The 26,182-nt window shown below is 39.1% G+C and overlaps 1 protein-coding gene across 1 annotated transcript in view; it reads right to left on the bottom strand.

Moving 5' to 3' along the window:
• Window positions 1-2,300: 2,300 nt before the first annotated feature.
• EPB41L4A (erythrocyte membrane protein band 4.1 like 4A) overlaps window positions 2,301-26,182 on the bottom strand; it is a gene marked incomplete at both ends in the record, with an annotated part of 130,350 nt that continues 106,468 nt past the window's right edge. Inside the window, 7 exons of the mRNA XM_080362823.1 lie at window positions 2,301-2,429; window positions 4,013-4,094; window positions 4,943-5,053; window positions 5,932-6,000; window positions 6,643-6,690; window positions 12,961-13,080; window positions 21,130-21,207. Coding sequence (XP_080218949.1) covers window positions 2,301-2,429; window positions 4,013-4,094; window positions 4,943-5,053; window positions 5,932-6,000; window positions 6,643-6,690; window positions 12,961-13,080; window positions 21,130-21,207 — 637 coding nt within the window. The remainder of the gene's footprint in view (window positions 2,430-4,012; window positions 4,095-4,942; window positions 5,054-5,931; window positions 6,001-6,642; window positions 6,691-12,960; window positions 13,081-21,129; window positions 21,208-26,182) is intronic.

The following is a 26,182-nucleotide window of genomic DNA, read 5'->3' on the forward strand; positions in this document are numbered from 1 at the left end:
GTTCTACTTGCCTGTGCCTGAGTAAGGAATGCAGAATAATGGTAATGACTTAGAAAGCAACAAACTGCAAGCAAGTGCATATGCATATGGAACATCTTGAAGAAGTAAGGGGTGGCTTCATTGCAGACACTGTAAGCAATTCTTGCGTGATTTGTCGTATTTCAGTAGTCTTGAAAAGACACTGGTGCTCTAGATTAATCTGTATCACTACTGTCGTTGCCCCAGTGATTTTTTTATTGTGTTCAATGTTGTTGGTTTTTTGCTTGTTTTTCTTTTTTTGGTTTTGTTTGTTTAACTGGTGCTTGTGAGTATACTACACAAGGTCACAAATACATCCTAAAGGATGATTTTAAATCAGAGCAATGACAATGAAACTATTTAACAGACTTACAAAACAGTTTGAGCAAATACTTTATGCCAAGCTCAAAAATGTCCTAGGATGAAATACATAGAAAATTCAGAAAATGCTGAAGAAGCTCCATGAAAACAGACTTCTTACCACAGAGGGCTTTGAAACTCTTTCCTTCCCTTAGATTTGTTCATTGAGACTGAAGAAGCAGAACTGTCCAAAATAAGTTATGAAAGAAAAACATTTATGAAGTAAATTTGCCTTCCCTAGCACGATGCAGCATCTCCCAACCTGCAGACCAATCCATGCTGTAACAGGAATATACAAACTGTATGGCTGCCACCCAGGCCAGTAGCATCCTGTTGCCCACCTCAGATGCTAAGACAAGAAAGATTCAAAATAGAATGGAAAATAGAATACATCATACAAAGTTTCACTTCTCAGTTTTGTTACTTAAAATGTGTACTAGTATGCCTCCTGTAACTCAGATGCCTTATGTACCTCACACGGTATAGCTTTTCTGTCAGGGCTGCAGTCCCCTGGTGTGGTGTTGCTCAGGGTAGAAGACACAGGATCACTGCCAGTCACTGAAGGTGGTAGGGGTTGAGTTTAAACAGGACAGATGTAAGAAGGCACATGAGCTACTACAGCCATTTCCAATGCTGTTTGACAAATTCAATATTTAGTTTGGGGATTACACTTAGCACAAGTTACTTTCACAATACAAAGATTTTGCTAAGCTTAATAAATTGGCAACACCAGAAGGCTCATCCATGTGCTGACTGTGGACAAATGGGAGGCAGAGAAATAACTTCAGCTATTTGTACAAAATAATAGGACAGAAGAGCTAGGCATCACTTCAGATACCTACTAGGAGATAACCCACTCAATGTGCAGCATAATTAAATCTTACTATTCCTACTGTGACAACATAAAAAAATTGCAATTATTATACCTGAAATACTGCCTTTGTCGTTTTATCATAATAGAAATGGCTCAGAGAAAAGTATCAGAAGGTACTAGCATTGATTATTTCATATGGAAAGAGATTAAGGCAGACTTTGCTAATCTAGCTCAAAAAAAAAAAAAAAAGAATCCTACTCTACAAGTTTAATTTAACCAGTACTTAAGTGCCTTGCTAAGCAGTGTTAATGTGGTGGGTCAGTACATATTCTCCAGTTCTTTTTTTCCAGTGTGGTTTACAATAAGGTGATAGATGTATTTCTATGGTATGTAGAGGGACTATTTATTTGAACATTCCATAAAAGTACATTCAAAATTGAGTATGCTTAAAACAACCAAGGTAAAGTAAATCTGAATCACCTCTGGAACTCTCTGCTACAGGGTGTTACAGAGTCCACTATTTTTTGAGATAAAACAAGTTGAGTCAACATTTTTATTAGCAATGTGAGCATTTGTTGTTGTGCTAGGTTAAAATAAACCTTTTAAGAGCTATCAGTCCTTATGTCTCAGGACACAAGTTGATCCCCATATAAAATTGTGAAGATAATTCTCCCCATATCACACTGTATTGCACAATTGGCCAAAAATATGACTATTTTGCTTCTCTTGAAGCATCTGGTCCTGATCATGTCAGTTAACAGTCATCTTTTGGAAAAAGGCTATTCAGTTACAGAGCAGACCATAAAGCCTGTCTTGTTGCAGCAAATTTTTTTTTGCTCATTTTTTGGAAATGTAACTGTTGATCATTCAGTTTTACCATGACTTTTCTTTTTTGTTGTCTAATCAGGCAGCTTCTCTTCAATCAGTCACACCACTAGAATGGTGTCAGTGATGAAAGCATTGCTTGGCCTTCCCAGCAATCAGGCTGCGCTTCAGAGTGTCCTGAAGAAATTGCTACCACATCGACTTCAGCTCCTTCCCTTGCACACATACATAAAATCTCAGTTTCCAAAGGATAAAATCCATTCACTATCTTCAGTTACGGCAGTCAAGTCTCCACCTTGAAGCGTGACACCTGTACAGTTTTTATTATCTTAGTGATGGATTTTCCATCGATGTCATTAGTGGATAGCTGAGATGTTTCTTCTATTAGGCTGTCTTTAGATCCATTTTGTCTCTGAAGGGAACAAATTAAAATGTCATTGAAAAGGTATAGCAGAATTTAAAACCTGTATTTTGATAACTGCTGTTATGACAGTCTTAGGCTAAGGATATAGCATTTTATATATTTTATATATATATATATATATATATATACACACACATACACACACCAGAAATATTGAAGTCCCTACATTTATTTGATCAAACAGAACTCTTCCCCCCATCTTGACTCTCCTCTCTCCAGCCAGCTGCTGCCCCTCTGTGCTAGCTGGGTTCATATCCCATATTCAGAAAATGCCAGAACTAATTATTTAATATTTAGCAAAATGTTGCAAGCAAGTGCTCACAAGGAATTGATGGCTACTGTTGTGACTGGGTCTGGGGCAGAAGGAAAGGAGACGTGTTTGTGGACACTTAACGCTGTAACAATAATTTCCTCCAGGGCATGAATTTAAGCCACATTACATTGGATAACAATGGAAATAAGACAATGTGAATTCTGAACAGAACTCAATCACACAAGTTACCTACTTCTACAAAACATGTAAATGTGCTTAGCCATAAAGATACCAACTTCACTGTTGGAACAAGTCCTTACAGAAACATCAAGAACAGCTGATCTTTTTAAATTTTCATCATATATAGGAACACAAATATCCTATAATTTAATGCCTATCAAAGAACAGGTGGTGTGTTAGCTAGCCTCAAAGTGAAAAATATCTGTTTATTGTTTTAAAATTGTTAAAGCTTAAGTTACTTAAGTTTCTTAAGATATGATAATGTAAGATATGACATGTTTTGCTGTTTGTATTCTGTGCAGTTTCCATACTACATACACAGTAAACCTGTAGTTTTGGTATATCCACATGCCAAATTAAGAGACATGAGGACTGGTGTGGGAAGTTAGGTAGAAATGTGTCTGGAATTCTCTATTCCACGTTTTGATTTTACTTTTATGTGCTTGTACAACAGACCTGCAAGTACTTTTTGAATATAATTTGCTTCTCACATTTTGAGCTTAATACAACTATGAAAGGTGAGAGATATAGTACTATCATTTATGTTGAAAGAAAGTGATTACATTTTAAAAGACAAATTTTATCCTTTTAAGATGTGAATAATGTAAAAAACTATGCAGAACTTGGGAAAAACAAAAAAAGGCAAGCAATGCTTCAAGTCCAAGCAACAAAACTCTATGAAAAGCTCTAATGAGGTGAAGAAATGATACTAGGCTGTGATTACAACTACATCCTAAACACTCTTGCATATTTTAAGAAACTGTGAAAGTTGATTCTCCTCTTGTGGAGAACAGGGTATCATCTTAAGGAAGCATCAAACTCAAACCGGGAAAGAGTCCTTCAGTAGCATAAGCAAGTGTTTGCAGAGGCATATGCTACAGAACCACATATATTTGGAAATATAAATGAAGTAGTCAGACTGCAAAATGTGAAATTTGAAGTCACACTGCTGCTGAAAAAAAAATCTAAGCCAGCTTTCATTTTCACTGAAAAACAAAGATCTAATCTAAATAAAGCACTAGTCCCCTCCTCTTCCCTCCTAAAAAAGAATAATTGCAAAGGATGCAAAATTACTAACCTGTTGAGTCAATTGGATGTTGGAACCTCTAGGATCTGAAGATCGTGTAATAGGCAGTGGAGGGACCAGATCAGTTTTTGCACTGAAATTATAACATTACAGAATGGATATTGCTATAACAAAGTAGACTGTAACTATGCACAGTAAGAATAATGAAACTGACCCAGAGAGCTACAGAGATCTGAAAGGCAAAATCCGATAGGCTTATCACCTGACTTTATCACACGGATACTCAATAGTCAGTGCGCGCCTCTGTGGCATACACGTAATCTCACCCCTTCTAAAGGTGCCTGTCTCCTGGTCTACAGAGGCAGCCCAACTTCATGGGAGATGAGTCTCACCTGAAATCATATGTATGCCACACCTCCTTCAGGGTGCCACCCAGCTAGAACTAGCCTCCCAGGTGCGTGACATCATCTGCTTTTGCTATTAAGGCCTTAATAAAACTGAGAATGGGACTGTCGCTTTTACATTCATAAGTACACCCTTTATAAACCAGTCTTCTAGGAAAGACTGATCCACCAGTTGCTGAAGACGGTTGTACTGGAGTTCTCATTAAACAAATTAAGGAGTTAATAGAAATGATATCTTAACTCTATTAAGTATGAAGGTGTCTGGAAAGCAAGTCATGAGTTCTTATCTGTTACGCAACTTCGTGACTTACTAATGAAAAGCAATACAAGTTTATTTCAACTTTTCAGTTTTTCCCCTTCGGAGTGGATCAAGCAAGGCTCTGTGGCCCAAAATAGACCACAAATGGTTTTGTATTTGTTTGAGTCATTTAGGTCTGAAGACCTACTATGCTAGGGTTGCCTGAATTCTGTGCGAGTAACCACCCATGTTTTGTGTCACTTCTAATCTAACCATGATCTTTGAATAACTTCTAAGCCACACTAAACCAGTTCATTACTAATAACCGTATTCACATACTTCACTTCAGACAAGACAGATCTTTCACCATCAGAGCACTGGGACCGCCGGTACTGACGGTAACTTCGAGGGGAATGGGAATGTCTAATGCGGATCGGGTCACCTTGAGTCCTAAGAGAGACACAGAATTCACAATAGTTAGTAAACCAGACCTTTGGCACAAAAAATAGATTCAACTGCAGACTGAGAGATCCTCCCATTTCTTATTAAAGTATGAAAAATGGAAAATGACTTCTTGCACTGGCTGCAATTAAAAGGTTGATGCTTTTCTTAGAATTCTGTATTCGGAATTCAATGCTTTAAAAGTAAAAAGGTCACTAGCTGGCATGCCCGTATTTGAAGATGAAACTATTTAATGAAGAATGCATTAATATATACAGCTTTAACATCAGCTTTTCCTGTTTGGTGGTGTTGGGGAAGCACATTATAATGCAAACCGGGATCCCATTTCTGCCACATGCAGCTGCTTGCACTGACACATGGCATCCCAAATGGGCAATTATCACAGTGAAATAAGTGTCTGTTTTTAAGGAAACAGCTATGCCCTGGCAGTTGACCATGACAAGCAAGGTAAGTCGGCTGAACAGCTCAGATGGTGCCTTAGATGATTGCAATAAAAATCTAAAAGGAAACAGAGGTTTAGGAAATTTGCATTCAGTTCTCCCTGATTCTGTGGCATGCAACATAAAATAGACTGATGGATGGCATAGGGACTGATACAGAACATAGAGACATGTGGCAGGTTCGTGAGTGTGTGGGAGAGATAGGGAGAGATGAAGATGATTTTTTTCATATTTTGAAAGGACAAAATATTAGGGTTTAAAATTATTAAGTATCCTCACCAAACCCATGATAGACGAGCATTCATAACAGATAAAAGCTGAGAGATTATGTGAAAAACTACTCCTATTTCAGTATGACAGAGTTCACAGTGAAAGAAGAAAAGCAGGCTTTTATATTCACAAAGAAAAATCCCAACATAAACTCACTCTATTTTAGTGTATGGGATTTCTTTCAATTGCTCCTCAGACAGGCCAGATGGATCCACAAGCTCCTTCCTAGAAAGGATTAGGCAAAGTAAAAAATGTAACAGTAGCTACCAAGCGCAAAACAGTTAGTTGTTTTTTTTTATCATATTATGCTGAAAAGATTTACTGAAACAAGCTGTTGTCAGCCCTGAAGCTATCTTGACATCAAAATAGAAAGCCTATTAGGGTGTCTAAATTTACCTTGACTGCTTCAACTGCATGCCGCATCCTGTTCCACCCTCCTCTCACCTTCCTGTAAATCTGATCATCTTGCTTCACAATATATATGAATATTGTTTGTGCTGAACATAAAATATACTGTGGAATAGCTAAGTAATTTCCTTACTGGTAGTTTTGTGGCATACATGGTATGATCCTAAAAGTCTCAGTATTACAAACAAGGACATTTTGGAAGCCATAGAAGAATCAGTCTCTAAAATGCTGTATTCTTCTTCAATAATTCACCACCATACAATAGTAACCTGTATTCAGTGCATTCAGTGGTCTGCAGTATCTTCTACACATATCAGGTCATTTATATTCGTATAATATACTGCAGCACATAACTAACTCAGAACATTATGCCTCATAGTCACAGTGTAGGGGATATGAATAACTACATTAGAGGAAAACCGAGCAGTCCGAGCAGCTCCCTGTGAGGTCTGTACTTACTGAATATGTTTCCACAGTTCTTCTTTAGCTTGTACATCTGGGCTTCTCCTATAAATACCAATAAAGACAACAAAGGCAGAACTGTAAAAACTATTGTCTGACATGCTGTTGTTCAGATAACTTTTAACAAGACAGACCCTGTACAGAAATAATGGTAAATGTAATCCACCAGTGACTTCAATTTTAAGGCTTTTTTTCAACTGAAAAGTAATTTCTTGAATGACAAGCTCTGAATCACAATTCCTATTCCACTAGAATTCAGCAAGAGTATGCATAAAATATAAACAACAGTAGAACTTCCCATTGCAAGCCAAAGCGGTGCCCAGCTACTGCCACCACTTATCTGGCTGAGTACAATATGTTTTGGAATAACACTTTTGTAGAAGGTCCTCAGAAATGTCCTGGAGCCCACACAGCCCTTTGTGGAAAGGAGGAGGGACAGGACACACCAGGCTGACACACCAATCCCTGGCCATTCCCAGTGAGAACTAGTATACAATCGTTGCTCATCTGTGATCACAGTACAGCCGCTTGCTTTCTGTTCATTTCCAAGAAGGCTTTCCGCTCACTTCATTTACCTTTGTGATGTCCAGGATTAAAAAAACCCAACAAACTAACCAAACCAGTAACAATGCATACTCATGCACACAAATATTTCAGCAAGAATTCCATTCACGGAGAAACTACTTAGCCAAAATGGTAATTTCCCTTTTGCAGACACAAGAAATGTAGCTTGAATAGCATGCCTCACATTTTCTACTGAATTACAGAAGATACCATCTCCAAACTGGATCCCCTTTATTTTTATTTTTCTTATCCTATTCTATTGCAGAGTGCCATGGTTTAACCCCAGCTGGCAACCAAGCACCACACAGAAGCTCACTCACCCCATCCCCATTAATGTGATGAGTGAGAGAACTGAAAAACATATCACAAGTTGAGATGAACACAGTTCAATAGGATAGCAAAGGCAAAGAGAATAATAATAAGCAATAATTATCAACTAAAAGAATAATAAATTAAGTCATAAAATAATAGAATATACAAAATAAGTGATGCACAATGCAATTGCTCACCACCCACTGACTGATGTTCAGGCCATCCCCGGGCAGCGACTGCCCCGGCCAGCTTCTCCCAAGTTTATATACATGACATGGTATGGTATGGAATATCCCTTTGGTCAGTTTGGGTCAGCTGTCCTGGCTGTGTCCCCTCCCAGCTTCCAGTACACCCTCTGCCTTCTTGCTGGTAGGCCAGTAGGAGAAGCTGAGAAGTGCTTGACCACTTATCGACAACTGAAACATCACTCTGTTATCAACATTATCCTTATTCTATATCCAAAACACAGCACTATACCAGCTACTATGAAGAAAATTAACCCTATCCCAGCTGAAACCAGGACACAGAATTAATGCAAAACCCCAGGTGTTGCTAAAGTTGCACCTAGAATTCACCAAAATTCATGCAGTTTAATAAATCAGTGTTTTACACAGTGGTACAGACTACATTTGCATGGAGAGATCAGGTAACTCTTTTCATGGGGATTATATAAACTCAGTGTCTACAGCTAGACAGTTCCACACCATCTGATTTGTGAGGGATGCAACTTTTAGGCAGATTCAACATGCATAAATGGTGTCACTGAAGTCCAAAGTTTCTCAAAGATTGTACATCAGAGATACAGCTTGCCTTTTTTTTTTTTTTCTCCTTAAACTAAAGGGCCTATTATAATCAAAAATGCTTTGGGATAGATATAATCAACATTTAAATGAAGATCAAGTAGCACAGCAGAGTTCTACATTTTAGCATCTGTTACATTGACTCTCCCTTGCCCAGTGACAGAGCTGTATCAGAAATAATTCCAAACTGTTCTCTAGCACTGTTTTCGCTGTTTACTTATTTCACCATTACTGTGTTTGGCTCATTTCCATGCTTCAGCCCAGGAATAATGTTCAGAGACAGCTATATTGCAGTAAATGTTTTACAGTTGATGTAAAGGCAGATTACTTAGGGATGGCAATGTTCTGGGCTTTTTTTTTTTGTTTGTGTGTTTGTTTTTATTTCACAGGTGCAGAAGTACTGGGAGATACTAGTTTATGGCTTTATAAATACTAGAGAGAGACAGAAGGGTAAGAAACAACCTCACATTTGTGATTCCCTAGTGGGACTATTATGAAGTAACCCCTAACCTTCTCAGGCTCCAAGGTGGCGATGGCTTCGCAGGCAGCAAAGGCAGCATGACAACAACAGCCCAGACTATTCCTGTCCCTGACAGACTGCTCTGCTGCCAGTTCCAGCTACTCAGGTCCTCATGATGCCAACGGCAAAGGCCATAAGTAGCTTGCAGTCTGGCTGTTCTCAGCGTTCAGAGCTTTTTGTGGCTCTATGTGTTTTTTTTTTTTTATTATGTTGCATTTAATTTTCTCTGATTTTCACTTCTCCTATTTCTTCTTCTCCCTTCTTGCATTTACTTCTCCTTCCTACATCTGTCCATGCTGGTTTTAACTCCCTGATGCAGTACCTTGGTATGCAGTGGCATTTAACAGCCTTTTTCACCCCTCGGTTTTGAATTGATTTCCCCTTTAATGCAACCCCCTATTCACAACGTAGCAGCTGCAAACCCTGCATCACCCTGGGGCTAGGAAGATAGGCATTCTCCTCTGAGGCTGAATAATCAGCCAGTGGGGAATGTGAAAGCTCCCTGAAAAATGCCAGCTTCTCCCGGGAGGCTTTGTAATGCTTACAAGCCTTAGTTTGCCTGAGGAAGCAAAGCCTCAAGGTCGCTCCCAAACCTGGATCCCCACAAAGCAGAGTATTGTGCACACCCTCAGCCCATCCAATCAGCTCAGGGCTTTTACTTATCCATGAAAATACAACAGTTCAGGATGTGGCTTTAAATCTCACCTATCACCAAACATCATGTGAAGCCTCACCTACAGTAAGAAATATTAATTTGTGGGGCAGTGTGGAAAGAGAGTGGTTAAATAAGGAGTCATCTTCATTTCTCCATTGTGTAGGAACTGCGCCTTCTGCTTTCTGTGGCCAACTCCAGGCATTTAATTCTATGATCTCTGTCATTCTCCCTCCTTCTACTGCTGCAACTATACTAGCAAGGAAGCCACTGCTGTAAAATACCGGTTTAACAATATGGCATCCCAGGGTGGGGGTAGGGGGGAGGGGGAGGGAACAGCTAAACAGTGTGATTCCTCAGAGGAAACTGCTTTTATGAATTCCCATGTTGACGTTATTTATGTTCCATCTGTTTAAGAAGTGTTACCATACTGGGATAACATCACAGCATTTATTCAACTCCCCACAAAAGAATATCCAGAAATATGACATAGAAAAAGTATGTTAATAAATGCATTTTCCTTCCAAAGGCCTGTTCCTGTACTTCCTTTGAAGGTAAAATGAAGAAAAGCTTACAAAAATAAAGGTCTTGTTAAGGTGAAATGTAGGTATTGCATACACTGAATAGGAAATTCATGTTTGTTTAGCTCTTAACAGTCCACAACAAAGTAATCCGTCTATTAAATCTTTGAAGCCAGATCATAATCCCTCTTTCACTCTGTTTTTGTCTTTTTATTGTGAATTGGTTTAGAACTTACAGTTTTGACATACAATGCACACTCATATTGTCCTATTGCAGTATCTGAATCAATAGATTCTGGACAATTTGTATGCTAATCAGATTCTCTAATGCACAAGAAACCTAATGGGAATTCCCACTAAGTGATGGGTCTCCAGGGCGTGTTTATTTTTCTTTCGTTTTCACAAGCTCAAACAACTGCACACATTAATAAGGTCTACATTATTTTTTGTGTCTGCATCTGCACCCTTATTAATATTTCAGTTTGAGTCACAAATAGTAAATTTAAATAGTCATGGAATTTTAATGGCCATTTTTCTTAATTAAAAAAAGCCCTTTGGCTACACAGATGTTTTACGTGAACTCTTGAAAATAAATCCTGTAGAACTAGAATCGGAGCACTCTTCGTTCCTTTAGGAGTAAAAAAGGTCAAATTCTTGTCAAATATTTTTATTCCTGAGACCAAGGAGACACCACTCCACCACAACGAATGATTAATAAGACTCATTATCAAACAAAAGAAATGCATTGTGCCAGGCACAGTAACAAATATTTCAGCAATTACTTCATGCTTCCAAAGTAAACCTCTAGTGAAACTGACTGCCATAAGGAACTAAATGTGAAAGATCTACTAAAATGAAGAATTTGTATCAATTGTTAAATGTGCAAATTGCAATTACTATACGACCAAATAAAATAAAACAAAATAAAACCCAACCATACCCTATACCCAAGAGAATCACATCTCCCTTTCCTCTGACCTGCATTCAGTCATGTAAGCAAACAGCTCAGCCAAACTAAATTAAATAAATGCTGTTATAACCTACTGCATGTTAACAGTCAAATGCCTTTTACTAAATGTTTTTTAAAGCACCTTGAAAGGAATTCTAATTTCACCTTTTTAGTTCATACTTGCATATATTAAGGACCTCTGCCATACTTGGGAGGTTTGGGCTTATTTTGCTGTTTTGATTTTGGTTTTTGTTTTATTAAACTGAAGTGTGAAAAAAAGGAGGAATATATTAATCACTAACACAATAGGCAAAATAAATGACAAGCTATCCAAGATCTTCAGGATTTCCTCATTTCTTTGCTTCCTCTAGGACCTTTCCTTGTTAAGTAAGATGCTACACATCTACGGGTTTTTCCAATAGCAGTTTAAATAAAACATAACTCAGAATGGCACTGTGCTGGAAAATAAAAGCAATTTCATTAGTTAAGTTAGCCACAAGGGGGAGCCCGTGCTACCCAAGCAATGAAATTTACTTGGCCTATGGGGAAAAAAAAAGTTGGCTATAAATTCAATCTAACCATTACCAACTGAGCACATTTCCAAGTTTACAGCACTTTCTGTATATAGTAAAAAAATGTAAATCAAAATTAATCATCTATATTTTGTGCATTCCATAGAAGTTAATATTCCTGATTTTTAGTAATATATCACTGTATAATTTCACCTAATAACATATGACTTTCATGCAGCTGAAAGTGAGCAAGTCTGTACAAAGCCAGTTAAAGTAGAAATTCCAACATTTGGAATTTTAATGGCAAATTCTATTTCTCATAAAAGAATGAAAGCTCTACACTATGAAACTGGAGACAGTAACGAGTTCTAGCAACACATACAAATGAAAACAGAGCTCAGGTGCATTTTAATACTGGAAACTTCAGTGTAGGTTATGATTTCAATCAGTATGAATGAAACAATCACTTTAGGCATTATACAGTTTAACTTGTAAGTCTAAACATGAAAGGTAAATTTAAAAAAAAAGACATCAGCAGGAAGTAGCTATGTAAGTGTGGTACAGAGCTCACGAGCTGCACCATCAGCATCAGGCCTGGATAAGCCAGGCAGTGAGGATGGGGATACTGTTTCAAAGACTGGTCTCCCGTGTCTTCTCTCCCAGTGCCTCCCAGTGCTTTCCTGGCATCCTCCAGCACCCCCGGCTCTGTCCTGCCCTGCCTTCTGGGCCTGCTGCTGCTGGCACTGCTTCGGATGGTTGTTTGGATAGTAGATTAGGTTGGACACAAACACAATACAGAACAGTGTGTCTATACCTCAAAAATAAGCCATTAAAAGAAAAAAAGAATTAAAATAAACCATCATTTTTGTTAGTTTGAGAAAACTGATTTTAGAAGCTGATAACTCCACCATGTCAAAAACAGCTGTCAGGAGGAATGGCACTGCCTAGCAGCATGGCTCCATCATGGAAATCCTGCCACCAGGATGCAATACATCACTGACTTCTCCTTCACAATAGTAATTTGACATGGAGACATCAGTAGTTGGTCTAATCTGGAACAACACTGCAGACATTATGCAATTAAACAGGTCTGCATGGATTTCACAAAAATGCCTGCACCTATCACAGAAAATACGAATGTTTTCACAGACTCGCTGCCCAGAAGAGGGAAATCATGATCCTCATTACAGAACTAGTGTTCAACAAGCCACAAAACCACCCAGGAACCCATCCAAGTGATGGAGAGAGTTCCTCACCAGCTTTGTTACAAAGCCCTTCCTGTGTCATTTGTGCCCTGAAATTCAGACCACTACAGGAAGGGAGTTTGACCACAAAGGTAAATCTGCTAATGTTGAGAACATGCCGTGGGAAAGTCTGTGTTCCTCAACAGCTGAGGGGCAACACCAGGCTGGAGATACTCCTCCTGCTTTTTAAAATGAAACAGCAGCTTCAATTTTCACATCAAAGAGGTCAAGGGTTACATACGATCGAGATCTGTGCCTGGATCTCCGGTAGTTTGGATCCGCCTGGTTTTTCTCCTTTTGTCGCCGTAGCACAGCTTCCCACTGAGGAGCTGAGTCAACCATGTCATTCTCCTGCCGTAATCTGAAAAAGAAGTATGGGGAGCTTAGTCTGAGATTTCTGATGCAGGATGCTCTGAGAAGCTATGAGGTATTTTTTCCTCATAAAAATCCAGCTCCTGGAATGCAATACTTCAGCTTTTCATCTTGCTAAATTTTAATTATTATTCCCAAACTACATGAAAATGCAAGAACATGTGTCAATGAAAACTCGCTGTTTTGTTATACAGAAACAGAAGAGACAAAAATGAAACAACCCAGGCCTTTAAGAACACAACTTGAACTCAAGCCAAACATGTAGAATTTTTTCCTGTTTACATATTCCAGCCCACATCATCTGCAGCAAGCATAAACCCCACATCATGATACAAGGCTCCACTACTACAACTTTTCCAAATCCTTTGTTGCAGCATGTGTGTTCCTAGGATCCAGGGAAAAGCCCCTAGGGATGCCCTTGCTGAGTTCCAACTCAGAGGAAGCAGTCCCTTCACCTTGCCAAGGATGCAGGCAGATCTCCCTGGCTGCCCCAGACACATATAATCCTGCCATCGTCACCCCTTCCACACCATCCCCTGTGGCTGCAGCCCCTATCTCTGCTTGTATGCTTCTAAACAATACGCCTTTTATTTCTTCTTTCTAAAAATAATTAAAAAAAAAAATCCATTAATCCATTATTGGAATGTAGTACAGATTAAATCAAATGTCAGGATACTATACATTCAGCATGTTTCTTAACAGGCTGAAGTAACTTCACCGTGACACATTCAGCCAGGCCAACCAGCACATCAGTGTTTAGCCATTCAAAGTTCTACAGATGCTTCACAGTATTGGGGTGTGATGAATTGCGAAGGTGGAACAAACAGATGTGCTTGGTCACAGCAGTGAATTTAAAATTCAGCAGGTGTTCAGAAACAACCCTGGAAAATACCACTCCAAGAGTGGGTTCTCTGTTACCACTGGCATACTAAGGAAACCAGAGTAGCTTAATAAAAAACATGAAGACTGACAGGTAAAACAAACAAGCAAGCCAACAGAGATAAAAGGATTACACTAGAGACATGACAGCCTAGGAAATGCAAAACATGCTGTTGTTGTTACTCTTCACTACATATGCAGCTTTCTCCTTGAGTTTTGAATTGTATGAGGCTAAACTGGCTACACAGGGTGCTGCTTTTCCTTTAATCAGATCTTCTCTCACATGTGTAATGAATTTTGAACTGAATCTCCAGCTACTGTAAACGGCCACATCTCCACCAAATGGCACTGAGCATCTGAAGAAGATGGTAACATCAGGTTTTGATTTCTAGGCAAGTCTTTTTAAACCTGTAATCTGGCGACAGGGATTAAAATAAACTTCTATCTAAGGATTTAGTAGAAGAACTCACTCGACAATGAGTAACGAATTGTGACTTTCATCCTGAATAATCCAATTTGTGGAAACTGCAATCACTCCACACAGTATAAACTCTATCAACCGCCTTGCACAGAAGGTAGACAGTTGCACAAAAGGATGACACGCAGCTGCCAGACCAGCACCGCTACAGTAAGTGGTTGGTTCGCCCACTTGCGAATACCTCGCCCCATCTGTCCCTAACAGCAACCCCTAACAGATCAAGTAGAACACTATGCTCTGAAGGAGGCATTCAGAGGCTTGCCATAAAATAACCGAGTGCTACTCATCCATCCTTCTCGGGAAACCCGCACAACACAGTGGACCATGAGGTCTGTACTCCAGCACAGAGCACATGAGATCCTGCACCTCCGTGTTTGAAACCACACTTCCACAGTGACCATGAATGACTTCTCATTAAATGAGTAAACACATAATTTCCACTCTGGTCCATTCTACTAACGGAAATCCTTGGGCCTAACATGGAATAAAACTCCAGTGACAACAGAAAATTGTTCTTCTACACAAATAAAAGCCTCCCTGTTTTAAAGGTAAAGAAGGACAAAACTAAAGAATGGAAGATTTCAAGACTTCACATAACATAATAGTTGCCAATAACTTATGATTTCCAACAAAAATTCAAACATTGTTCAGCATCACTCAAAGACCATTTTTAAAAGAAAATATAGAAAAAAAAAACCCTAATTCCTCAGCAGCATTACTATGACATGGTCACAGCAAAGAACTCCTAGTTTGTTCATGCTGGAATAAGTGCCTTAGGAGATACGCCTCTGATTAGACCACACTGACTCCATCATGCAAAGGTTTTAAGCCCTCCTTAGGTTCCTTCTTAAAATGTGCTTCACCGACTCTTTTGCCAAACAGCATGACTGCAGTAGTCCCTGTTTTCCTAAGGTGTGGTCACAATCTTAGATGATATGTATATTTGCATGCTAGAAGCACTCTAGTCCACTTTGGACAGTTGGGTTCAGTCATTTCCAAGAGTGACTTCAGCACACAGATGTCATACAGGACTACATGTAGACCTTTTCCCCCACAGATACAGAAGATAAGTGATGAAGAACAATGCTACAGCACAGATCTGCTCTTTGATAGGAACGTAGAGAAGGAAGCAGCTCTTCTGCCAAATCTGAGACCACTGTAAGATAAGATTTTATTTCCCTGACATTTTCTCCATTCTGTTACACTACAATGTATTTCCCTTGCATTACCTTTTACACAACCTGAAGAAAAAAACTGAAACTAAATGTTAGTGTCTGCAACTCTGGACACTACAGCTTTTGCTTCCTGTAAAAGGCCGCTGGAAAGTTTTTATATGATTTATTAAAAGAGCATAATGTCCTAACTTTAGTCAAGAGAAAGCAGAAGTTGGAGTCAGGAATTGTATGTAATTTTGACTGTCAAAATAAGTCTTGCTGGTATTGATTCTGTTCCTGCATCAATATGCTTTATTTTTCATCACATTCCCACACTGTATTCCCACTCCACTTCAGCATTCCTTCTCCTTCCTAAATAAATTCAGTTTTACACATATGTTCACTTGTTTTATTTGAAAGAACTGATGTGAAAAAATCATTTAGTTTCCAGATTTTCTCCGTCATTCGTCTCTGTTCCCTACAATGACTTCCACTACATATCTCACTGAAAGATGTCTTATTTACCTTCTTATATATTTATTCAATTTATTTATTTTCCATCTACACCTTACTTTTTTGTTTCCACACATTCCTATTCTCATTTAGTCACGTGCTCAGCCATCTTCCATCACTTACACTTTCTTCCTCATATATTCTTTCTAATAAACTCAATTATTATTTGTTTGTCATTGTTAATAACACTTTTGACTTTTTTAATGTATCTACTGCTGCATGGCAAGCACAGTTCTTAGAAACACATTCATTTATTTCCAGGTACTTTATACTTCTACTGTGCCTCCTTTCTTCTATTTGTAACATACAGCAGTGTTCATCACTGTTATGTATCACTTTAACTTAAGCAAAATACCAACAATCTAAACATATAAATTAGGATGGCAGCTATTAAACCAAGCAGCATCAGCACACCCAAAGTACTGCTTCACCACAGCAGGAATCTACCAGATGGAGATATGAAGCAATAAACCATTCATTTTGAAGCTGCAAAAAAAAGTGTTATGCTCATGTTTAACAATGTAAAGGATGATCAACATAACACAGTCTCTATATAGAATACATTATTTAGATGCAATGATCAAATCATAACAATTTGGGAGCAAAAACTTTGACTCTTTGACACAAGAGATTGTGATAATAGCAACAAAAACTAAAAAAAAAAACCTAAAAAAAAAAAATCTTGGTTTCTATTTAAAGATACTTTTGACTAAAGAGTGTTGCCCTTGTACTCTAAGTCCATTACAACTTCCATTCTTTTCACTTTTTGCTCCCACAAGGGAACAAGTTGATTTATGTCTTATAAAAAAAAATCCTTGTTACTGCCATCCATTTGAGATTAACAGTTTGCCACAGTTTGGCATTGTTTCGGGAAGACTTGATGGTAAAATGGGAAGTCATAAGACTATCTTCTTTCATCTGTTGTCTCGGAGATATTTTTTCCCCATTTCAGCTTGTAAGATAGAGAGCACTATGTTTGTTTATGACATGATAAATTCTTTAAAAAAAAAAAAAATCAGAAAACTTGATCCCTGAAATGTCATTGAAAATTTTGAGCAATAGTTATTATTTAGGTACAATATACAACAATGAGGGGCTCACTGGGGATGCAAAGGTTGAAGGTAGCCTTGGTTGCAGTGACATGAGAGGGTGGAATTCAGAATCCTGAGAAGAGTGACAGGATCACAACCCTGGATTTAAACAGAGAAGACTTTGGTCTCTTCAAAGATCCCCTTGAAAAAGTCCAGTGGTGTAAGACCCTGGAGGGAAAGAGGCCAAAGAAAGCTGGTTAATATTCAAGAATCACCTCCTCCAAGCTCAAGAGAAGTCCATCCCCTGAGTAGGAAGTCAGGTAAAAATGCTAGAAGGCCTGCGTGGGTGAATAAGGAACTCCTGGCAAAACTTGAACCCGAAAAGGAAGCATACAGAAGGGGAAGCCAGGGGCAGATAATGCAGGAGGAATAGAGACATTGTCCAAGTATGTAGGGATGAGGTTAAGAAAGCCGAAGCTCCAATGTAATTGAATCTGGCCAGGGATGTTAAAGGCAACGAGGACAGGTGACAAAAGGAAGGCTAGGGCCTGCTGCTGAATGAGGCAGGGGACCTGGTGACACAGGACATGGAAAAGCCTAAGTACTGAATGCCTTCTTCACCTACTAGCAGGACCAGCCTTGAAGAATCCCAGGCCCCAGAGACCAGAGGGAAAGGCTGGAACAAGGAAGATGTATCCTTGGTGGAAGAGGATCAGGTCAGGGAAGACTTAAGCAAACTGGGCAAAGGTAAGTCCATGGTCTCTGACGTAATTTACAAGTGCTGAGGGAGCTGGCTGATGTCATTGCAAGGCCTTAATGATCTTTTAGTGATCATGGTGATTGGCAGAAGTGCCCAAACACTGAAGGAAAGCAAATGTCACCCATGTCTCCAAGAAGTGCAAAGTCCTGTACTTGGGGAGGAATAACACCAGGCACACGCTGGAAACCACCTGGCTGGAAAGTAGCTTTATAGAAAAGGACTTGGGCATCCCAGTAGACACCAAGTTGAATATGACCAGCAACACGTCCTTGCTGCAAAAAGGGCTAACAGTATTCTGGGCTGCATTAGGCAAGGTATTGCCAGCAGGTCAGGGAAGGTGATCCCTTCCTCTCTACTCAACAGTGGTAAGGTCACAACTGGAGTACTGTTTCCAGTGCTGGGCTCCCCAGTACACAACAGACATGGACATACAGGAGAGAGTCCAGCAAAGGACCACCAAGATGATGAAGGGACCAGAGCATCTCTCCTAGGAGGAAAGGCTGAGAGAGCTGGGATTGTCAGCCTCAAGAAGGCCCAGGGGGATCTCATCAATGTATATACATACTGCAAGGGAGGATGCAAAGAGGCCAGAGCCAGGCTTTTTCCACTAGTGCCTAGTGAAAGGACCGGAGGAAATGGGCACACAGTGAAACACAAGAGGTTCATCACGAACATCAGGAAATACATGGGTTTTGGTTTTTTTGTCTGAGTGACCAAACACTGGCACAGGTTGTCCAGGGCAGTGGTGGAGTCTGCATCCTTGGAGATATGCAAAAGCCATGTGGGAATGGTCCTGGGCAACTGGCTCTTGGTGGCCCTGCTTGAGCAGAGGGTGTTGGATGGGATGACATTCAGAGGACACTTCCAACCTCAACCATTGAATCATTCTGCAATTCCGATAGATCTTCTAAGAATAATCAAGTAGAAGACTATGCTCTAGTATGCATTATCCACTAGTTTAATATATGTGTATCCACACAATAAATTTTGACCACAGCATTAAAAAAAAAAAATAAAATCATTTATTCTTTGACTGAAATAAAATATGCTTGTAATAGGTTCTTCCTCAATTTTTGTGAACATCTGCTTAGGATAAAACATTCACATGATGGAGTGAAACCTCAAAGACTGATTGACATAAGTAAAGAGGTTCTCCCTAACCTTTTTGCAGTACTTCACCTTCAGAAGTTCTCACTCACATTTCTGTTTTCTCTGATAATTTGTTTTAATCTGATAAATAGTTCACAGTGATCCCTTCTCATGTGAACAATGTATTCCACCCTTCTATGAGCATAAGCAGATTCTTTTGGGCAATGTAAGTATTCAGTCATTTTATTCCAATAAAACAATATAACTTTGTGCCTGCTTGTACCAGGGATCTGATTCATCACTGGGAAAAAAATAAGTATTAATCTATGCAACAGGTAAATCTTGAGTAGCAGCAACTGCAAACCTCACTATATTGTTCCATTTAACCCCGGTAGGGCTGGCTCACCTCTGCTAATGGGAAAGCTACTCAGTGACTGTAGCCTTTCAACTTATTATATTCCTGCTGTGGCTGCTAACAAAATCCAGAAATTCATTATGAATGACAGTTTTCCTGCACCTGATGATAAGAAACAAGTCTCAGACCTCCAGCTCATTTAGTGCTTGTTTAGTTTAACACTGGTAATGACTTTCGATCTGGTCTGATTTCAGGTTATCGCCTACGAGTAAGAGATACTACAACATCAACATGTTTTAAGTTTCACATTTCTGAAAATGTAAAAAATATAAAAACGATCAGCATAAACTAATTTTTTTCCTTTTAACTTTATGAACATTTTCATGAGGTAAGGAAGGGTAGGTAAAGGCCATTTTATTCTTCAGAAAATCATAAGCAGCACTTAAACCTTCTTACAATCCAATCTTTATACTGCAAGAAGCTCTTAAAAAAACATTCTTGTGATCATTCTCTGATTTCCTTCACTTGCTTGTGGAGCTCCCTGAACAACAAGTTTCAGAAAAGAAAAAATCCTGGCAAGAGTCTTCTAAGAGAAAGGGATGCAAAAATACCATCACTGAAAACTCAACACTTCATTTGAACTTCAGACCTCACCTGGGAAATGAATCTTCCATGCACACTAGGTTATTGTCAGCAAAGTATCCCACAAGACTTTGATCTGATTTAAATAAACTCCAAAGAAATCTCATGGCTCAGCTACACTTTATACCCACCCATTTGAATGTCACAATGATTTTTTAGCATCTATCTAGCTGTTGCAAATCATGCTTAAAATACAATTACACAGCCTACTTCCACAGCACTATGTAGCACATGATCATTTCTAAGAGCTTCAAAATATCTGAAAATCATTTACCACTTATAGTCCTGCATGTGAGACAACGGGATACACTATGGCAGCTTGTGCAGACAGCTTTGTAGAAAATTTGCCTTAAACAATTCCTCTTTTGTCCAGTGACAGTACTTTTACCCTCTGTTTATGGAAGATGAATAAATTCCATGTGCTTTTAAAAAATACATTTTCATAAATAACTCTCAAATGTTACTATCTCAAGTGCAACATAAAAGTTGCAGGTTTAAAGGAATTTTTTTTGCTACACTAAATGAGTGGTTATGCCAGCTTTTTCTTATCGGCAACAAGAAAAATAGAATACAAAATCCAAAACTTGTTAGCATCACATAATATAACCTGCTGTTGTCTTATTAAAAGTCGACACTGTACACATTTTGTGTTTAGGCCCATACTTTATCTTTTGAAAAATCCAAATATTTATACCATTAAAAAGATTTGCATTGAAAAACAACACTGAGTTTCAGATCCATTAAATATTTTGACTAATCTCCTTAAACATTTATTTTTACTTGAAATTTTTGAGGTATTTAAGTGTATACTGTGAATATCTTGTCAACACCATCATCCACTTTATTTGCATTAATATTGCAGGTCTTTTGTAAATGTGCCCCTTATTTGATTTTGCAGTTTATTAATGGGTTCTTCCTGAGTAATAGGAGGGTGTTCATTCATGACATACAGCTATGATGTATACTTGTTTCTGCAATTATCTCTCTTCCTATTAAAAAAAAGGACCTTAAGCTGCCTCATGAGGACTGAGTACATATTAAACATGTTATATTCCTTCTTACTGAGTCTGTCTCAGAAAAGTTCATCTCCACTTGTTTGTGTTTTGTGCCTCTATGGCTAAAATATATAATGGTCACCTGTTTCTCTTCTTCCGATGCTCTCTGTTGGAATTTTCTGATTCACTGCCACTGCTGGTGTTACAGCGAGATCTTGATCTGGAGAGGAGAAAAACAACATCTCATGATGAATTTATCTACTACCATCTTGTAAGAAGTACTGAAGTGCTAACCAAGGAAGGAAGAAGACTGCAGAGAAATTACTAGGAAAATGAGAATTAAAATACTCTAGAGGACTTGCCTACACTTGAAAGTCATATTATCTTTTTCTCATTAATTGATTGGGAATAACTGCTTTGAAGGCAGCGTACCCAGAGTGCAGTGTCATGTGAGTGCCATTTTCCTTTTGAACCATCTCACTGCATTTTTGTTTGTTTGATTGATTTTATCTCTCAGTGTTCTTTGTGTATGTGCCACAGTGAAATGTTCCTTTGAGGTGCGAAATGGTTTATCTTTAAACTGTATATATTCTGGCTCTTTCCATACTGCATACTGTGGGACATCCAGCAGAAACAACATGGTAATTCTGGTTCTGCAGGTAAAACAAAATGCTCACCAGATCTGTCTTTTTCTATTCACGTCAATTTCCATATGGCTTCTACTAAGTTCATATTATTTTTGCAGGTGTCAGGCAGTATGGAAGAAAAAACACTAACAGTGTGATTCTGCTGATCTTTACAAATACAGAAAGGTTGAAGGGCACAGATTGGCAGGTGTGTATATCAGCACAGCTTTGGGATGACGTGAGGCACAGCTACAAAGATGGCACATCATGTGAGGAAAAAGAAATAAAGCAGTTCCTTTAATATCACCTCTGATGGCAAAGCTTCAAATGGTAAGGCTCTGATTAACTATGACTGAAAAAGACTAGTGGAATAGGCTGATGTTGAACTTCAATAGGAAAATGGGCATATGTCTACCTACATGCAACCTTCTCTCAGTAGAGGGAAGTGCTTAGCCACTACTATTTGAGACCCTTAAATCTGTGATTGCCACTGATCAATATTTTGGACCACACAGAACAACTGTCAGGGCTCTGGTCCTAGAAACCAGAACTCTTGTTACTGTACCACTGGGCTAGGTTCTAAAAAATGGCATTCTGATCAAAGCCTGGTTTGGACCATTCTTTTAGTGTGATAATGGTCTTTGAATGCCACTAAAGAAAGACACATTTCTCTGCAGCACTGATGGCCCAGCTGATTAATGGGAAAAGTTGACCAATATTAACACGAGCTGGCCTTGAAGCATTTAGGGTATCAGGAGTTAGAATCAGCGACCATTTTTCTGCAATGGAAACCAGACTTTTTTTCTGAGGTCTCTGGTCATGAAATGGGAGATATTTTGACTCCTGATGCTGCTGGCAGAGACACATATTTTCTCATGCCTCCTGGCTTTTCTTTTGCTCTTTGATGAGACTGTTTCATAAGATAACAGATTTGTTAAACTACACCTCAAACAAGCTGAACAGTGAATGCCATTCACTAGGTGTAGGTAACGTATAAGGAGAAGCATTTCATGACAAGGTTTAAGGCTACTAACAGGCACCTACTCACTGAATATCCAATTCAGGGAGAAGAGTCCAAACAGAAAGAGAGCAGACAAGAGAGACTTCCTAGGGAACAGAATAGCTGCAGCATGGACCTCCTTTGAGTGTCCTGACTGGTCAGGGACACATCACCCTACCCTGTGTCTCTGAAAGTGGGACATTGTTATAGATGTCCTCTGACACAGCTGAGAGCGTCACAAATTTGCCCATAATACCAGTGCATTATGGTTGGTTTTATCAAATTGCTATGTCAATAAATGCCTCAGAGTCTATGGACTCAGGTCTCCCCTCTCTCCCAGATTAGGAAATCATTAACTCAAATAGCTCCCATTTAAACAGAAAAGTTTTAGAATAATAGGACAACCAAAGCCTAGGAAAATCAGTGCAACCCATCTTGTCTACAGAGATTCAGCTTGGACAGGTTAAATTTCCCCAGTGGAGAAACAGAAATCTCTTCCCATCCCCAAATTTCATGGCTCATAATTTAGACCATTGAGAGACTCAGGATAGCCAGTTTACCAGATAAAAATACACATTTTAGTGTGAGGCTGAAAGTGGGGATAAGAAAGATATATGTTAGTACAGAAAAATGTAACCCTGAAGGAAGATTAAAAGAAGGTGTCCAAGACATTGGCTCAAGCATACTCAGAGAGTTTAGAGCAATAAATGCTCCAGAACTGAAGCAGGCTTTATGTGCTGAAAATAATACCCTTGTTTCTCAAAAATCTTATCAGATGTATAGTAAATATCCCACTGATATTGAATCTCCACATTACTAGGTCATCCAACCAATGCTGTTCTTCCACACTTCCGTTGGACTGACTCTGTTCCTTTGTATTTCTCAGCACTTGAGTATTTTCCTTCTCTGATCTAAACAATTTATTCCATAAGGTACTAAGGCAGCAAAAATCACACTATAGCAGAAGTGCAAGATAAAACATCATATTTGCTAAAATTCAAAATAAGCCTTTCTCTAGCTTTTCAGGAATAGAAATCTAATCCACCTTTTGGATATTGCACATCAAATCACCTTGTGTTCCCTGTCACGAAAGCACTTGCAGGGAGACAGCAGGGCTGCTGACCTGTCAGCTTAGTGCCAGCTGCTCATGCTGACTGTCAGAAAATTATCTTTCACTGAATATTAAACATCAGTTTTTATTGAACTGAATAAAATACCAAAAATTGAAACAAAGATGGTTTCCTAAGTTGGGTGCAAGAACACATGGGGTAATTTCGATCTCTGACAATTACAAAGCACCCTTCATCCTTTTCTCGTGTTTTCTTGGTCAATAAATATATTTGAAATTTTGCAGGTGGTATCTATATGGTCTGATACAAGAAGCAAGAAAGAAGACATAGTCAGTTTGGTAAGAGAGACCGAAGAAATACAAGCCAGAAAGGAGCTTTGGGGGCGGGGTAGGGCAGTGGGTTGAGTTGCAGGATTTGGTATTTTAGATAAACAGTTGACAGAGATGGCTCATATTCTGATGCCGTCATTTCCCTATTAAAATGAGAGAAAAGCAGCAAAACTGTGACGAAGTGGAGAAGATCTCTTCCAATATACAATAACAAACCTGTACATTTGTAACATAATACAGCAGGCACAGATTTCAGGAAGACATCGCTTTGGAGCACTGTCGTTTTCCACCTGTGATGCCTATAAATCCTCTGGTTTATGTGCTGGACATCCACCATGGGACTGACACTGGGAGCTTGTAACACTAAAATCCTTCAGAAAAACAATCCATTATCTTATAATAGGTGCAAAGTATGTTAGCACTTTCCCTGACTTCCTGTGATTGTCCCTGAGATGTATCTCTGCCAAAGCTCCTTTCCTGTGCTGTGGCAGTGAATCAGGTCCTGGGTGTGCCTCCTCTCCTTTGCAAGCTTCAAGAGACTCTGACACCAAAATGCAATGCACTGTCTCCTTTTTCCAGCAGACAGGGCAGAAGCACAGAAGCAGGGAGAAGCACAGCACAGTCATTGTGGCAGATGCACTTGACCTCCCCCAGCCAAACCAGCAGCAGTTTGGTCCAGGTTCCAGAGGAGGTAAAAGCCTGAGCTGCAACCAGGACCAGAGCTCTTTTTAGGAAACCCACAAGGAAGCAGAACGGCAACAGAACACCGATAAGTTGTGGGTGCAGGTAGTCTCGTGCATACCTTTCCCACTGTATGCGATTTGACTACGAGTCAGCCACTTCATTCTATAAATATGACACCCTGGGTGAGCCTACTTTGAACTCTCTCTGCTAAATAAGCTGGCTGCTTGGCAATGGCTTTCACTCACATGTCAGTGGATGAGCCCAATTTGAGTTTCATATCAATCATTAAGCTTAAGTGAATGCACGCTAAATATAATGAATCATCTAAAAGTATAAGGTTGTGTGATTTTTAATATACTGTCTGCTTCATGTTACTTAGTAAGTTGGATTTTTTAAAACGTTAAGCTGAAAAGTTCTGCTCATATTTACCAAAAGCAGCTACAAACTACACTGAACACCTGCAAGATAAGGTCTAGTTCACACTTTGCTGGGAAGAACAGAATTGACTGGGAAAAAAATGACAGCTTCAAGGCTAACATGAAGACACTACATACATCTGCAGAACGGGGCCTATTTTGCACTTTGCTGAGAAAGAAAAGATTTATTCAGACAAAACAGCATCTGCAAGACTATGGACTATAAACAGTATCTGCAGCTAAACAAAACAAAGGAACACGTAAAACAGTGTAAAAGATCCACTGAGAAGAAAGAAGACCCTAGACTGAAATACTGCTACTGGACTGAATCATGGTATGAATGGTCTCTAAAGATATAAAAGTCTGTGGTTTTCTATGTACCAGTTGGACCTCTGCACAGGTACCCAGCTTGAGACAGCCATCCTGATATTCTACTCCATTAATTTTTAAAATTTATTTATTTATGAGAATTTTGTTTCCTGAAAGTTTGCTCTGCATATGGTTATCAGGTTTCACCTGAAAGTTTTCCTCCAGAGCTCCAAGACATGGACTCCAGAGTGAATGGTTATCAGGGAGGGAAGACGCCTGAAAGTTTGCTTTGTGAACGGGTGCCGGCTCCTGGAGAGAAGGTCAGCAGCATTCGGCTTGGCATATTTCCCCCATGCAGTAAATAGTAGAGTGAACCTGCCACCGAACTCTTTAAAGTTGCACTTGTCTTTGAAAAATCTAAACTTTTTCTGCAGTAAGCACAACCCTAAATAACTCACCTGTGACAGTCATGGTAGGCAGATGTGGCACTAGAGAACTCCAGAGACAAAAATCTGTCAAAAACTGGAGTTGTTGATGGGCACACCTGAATTCAGAGTAGCAGTTTATTTGGAAATGTAACAACTAGTCAAGACTGTGCAGTGGAGGGAAGAAAAAAAAAAAGGCAGCAAAGCAGCTTAAGAAAAAATAAAGCAAAAAAATGTGCAAGAAAGTAAGAAGACGGTAAGAAGTTGCATATGCCTCTGCACCTATGTTTTGCAGGAAAATTCATCCCAAATGATAGCATACTTGTTTTAAGGCAG

This window comes from Nesoenas mayeri, assembly GCF_963082525.1.
Source record: "Nesoenas mayeri genome assembly, chromosome: Z".
Lineage (NCBI taxonomy): Eukaryota > Metazoa > Chordata > Aves > Columbiformes > Columbidae > Nesoenas > Nesoenas mayeri.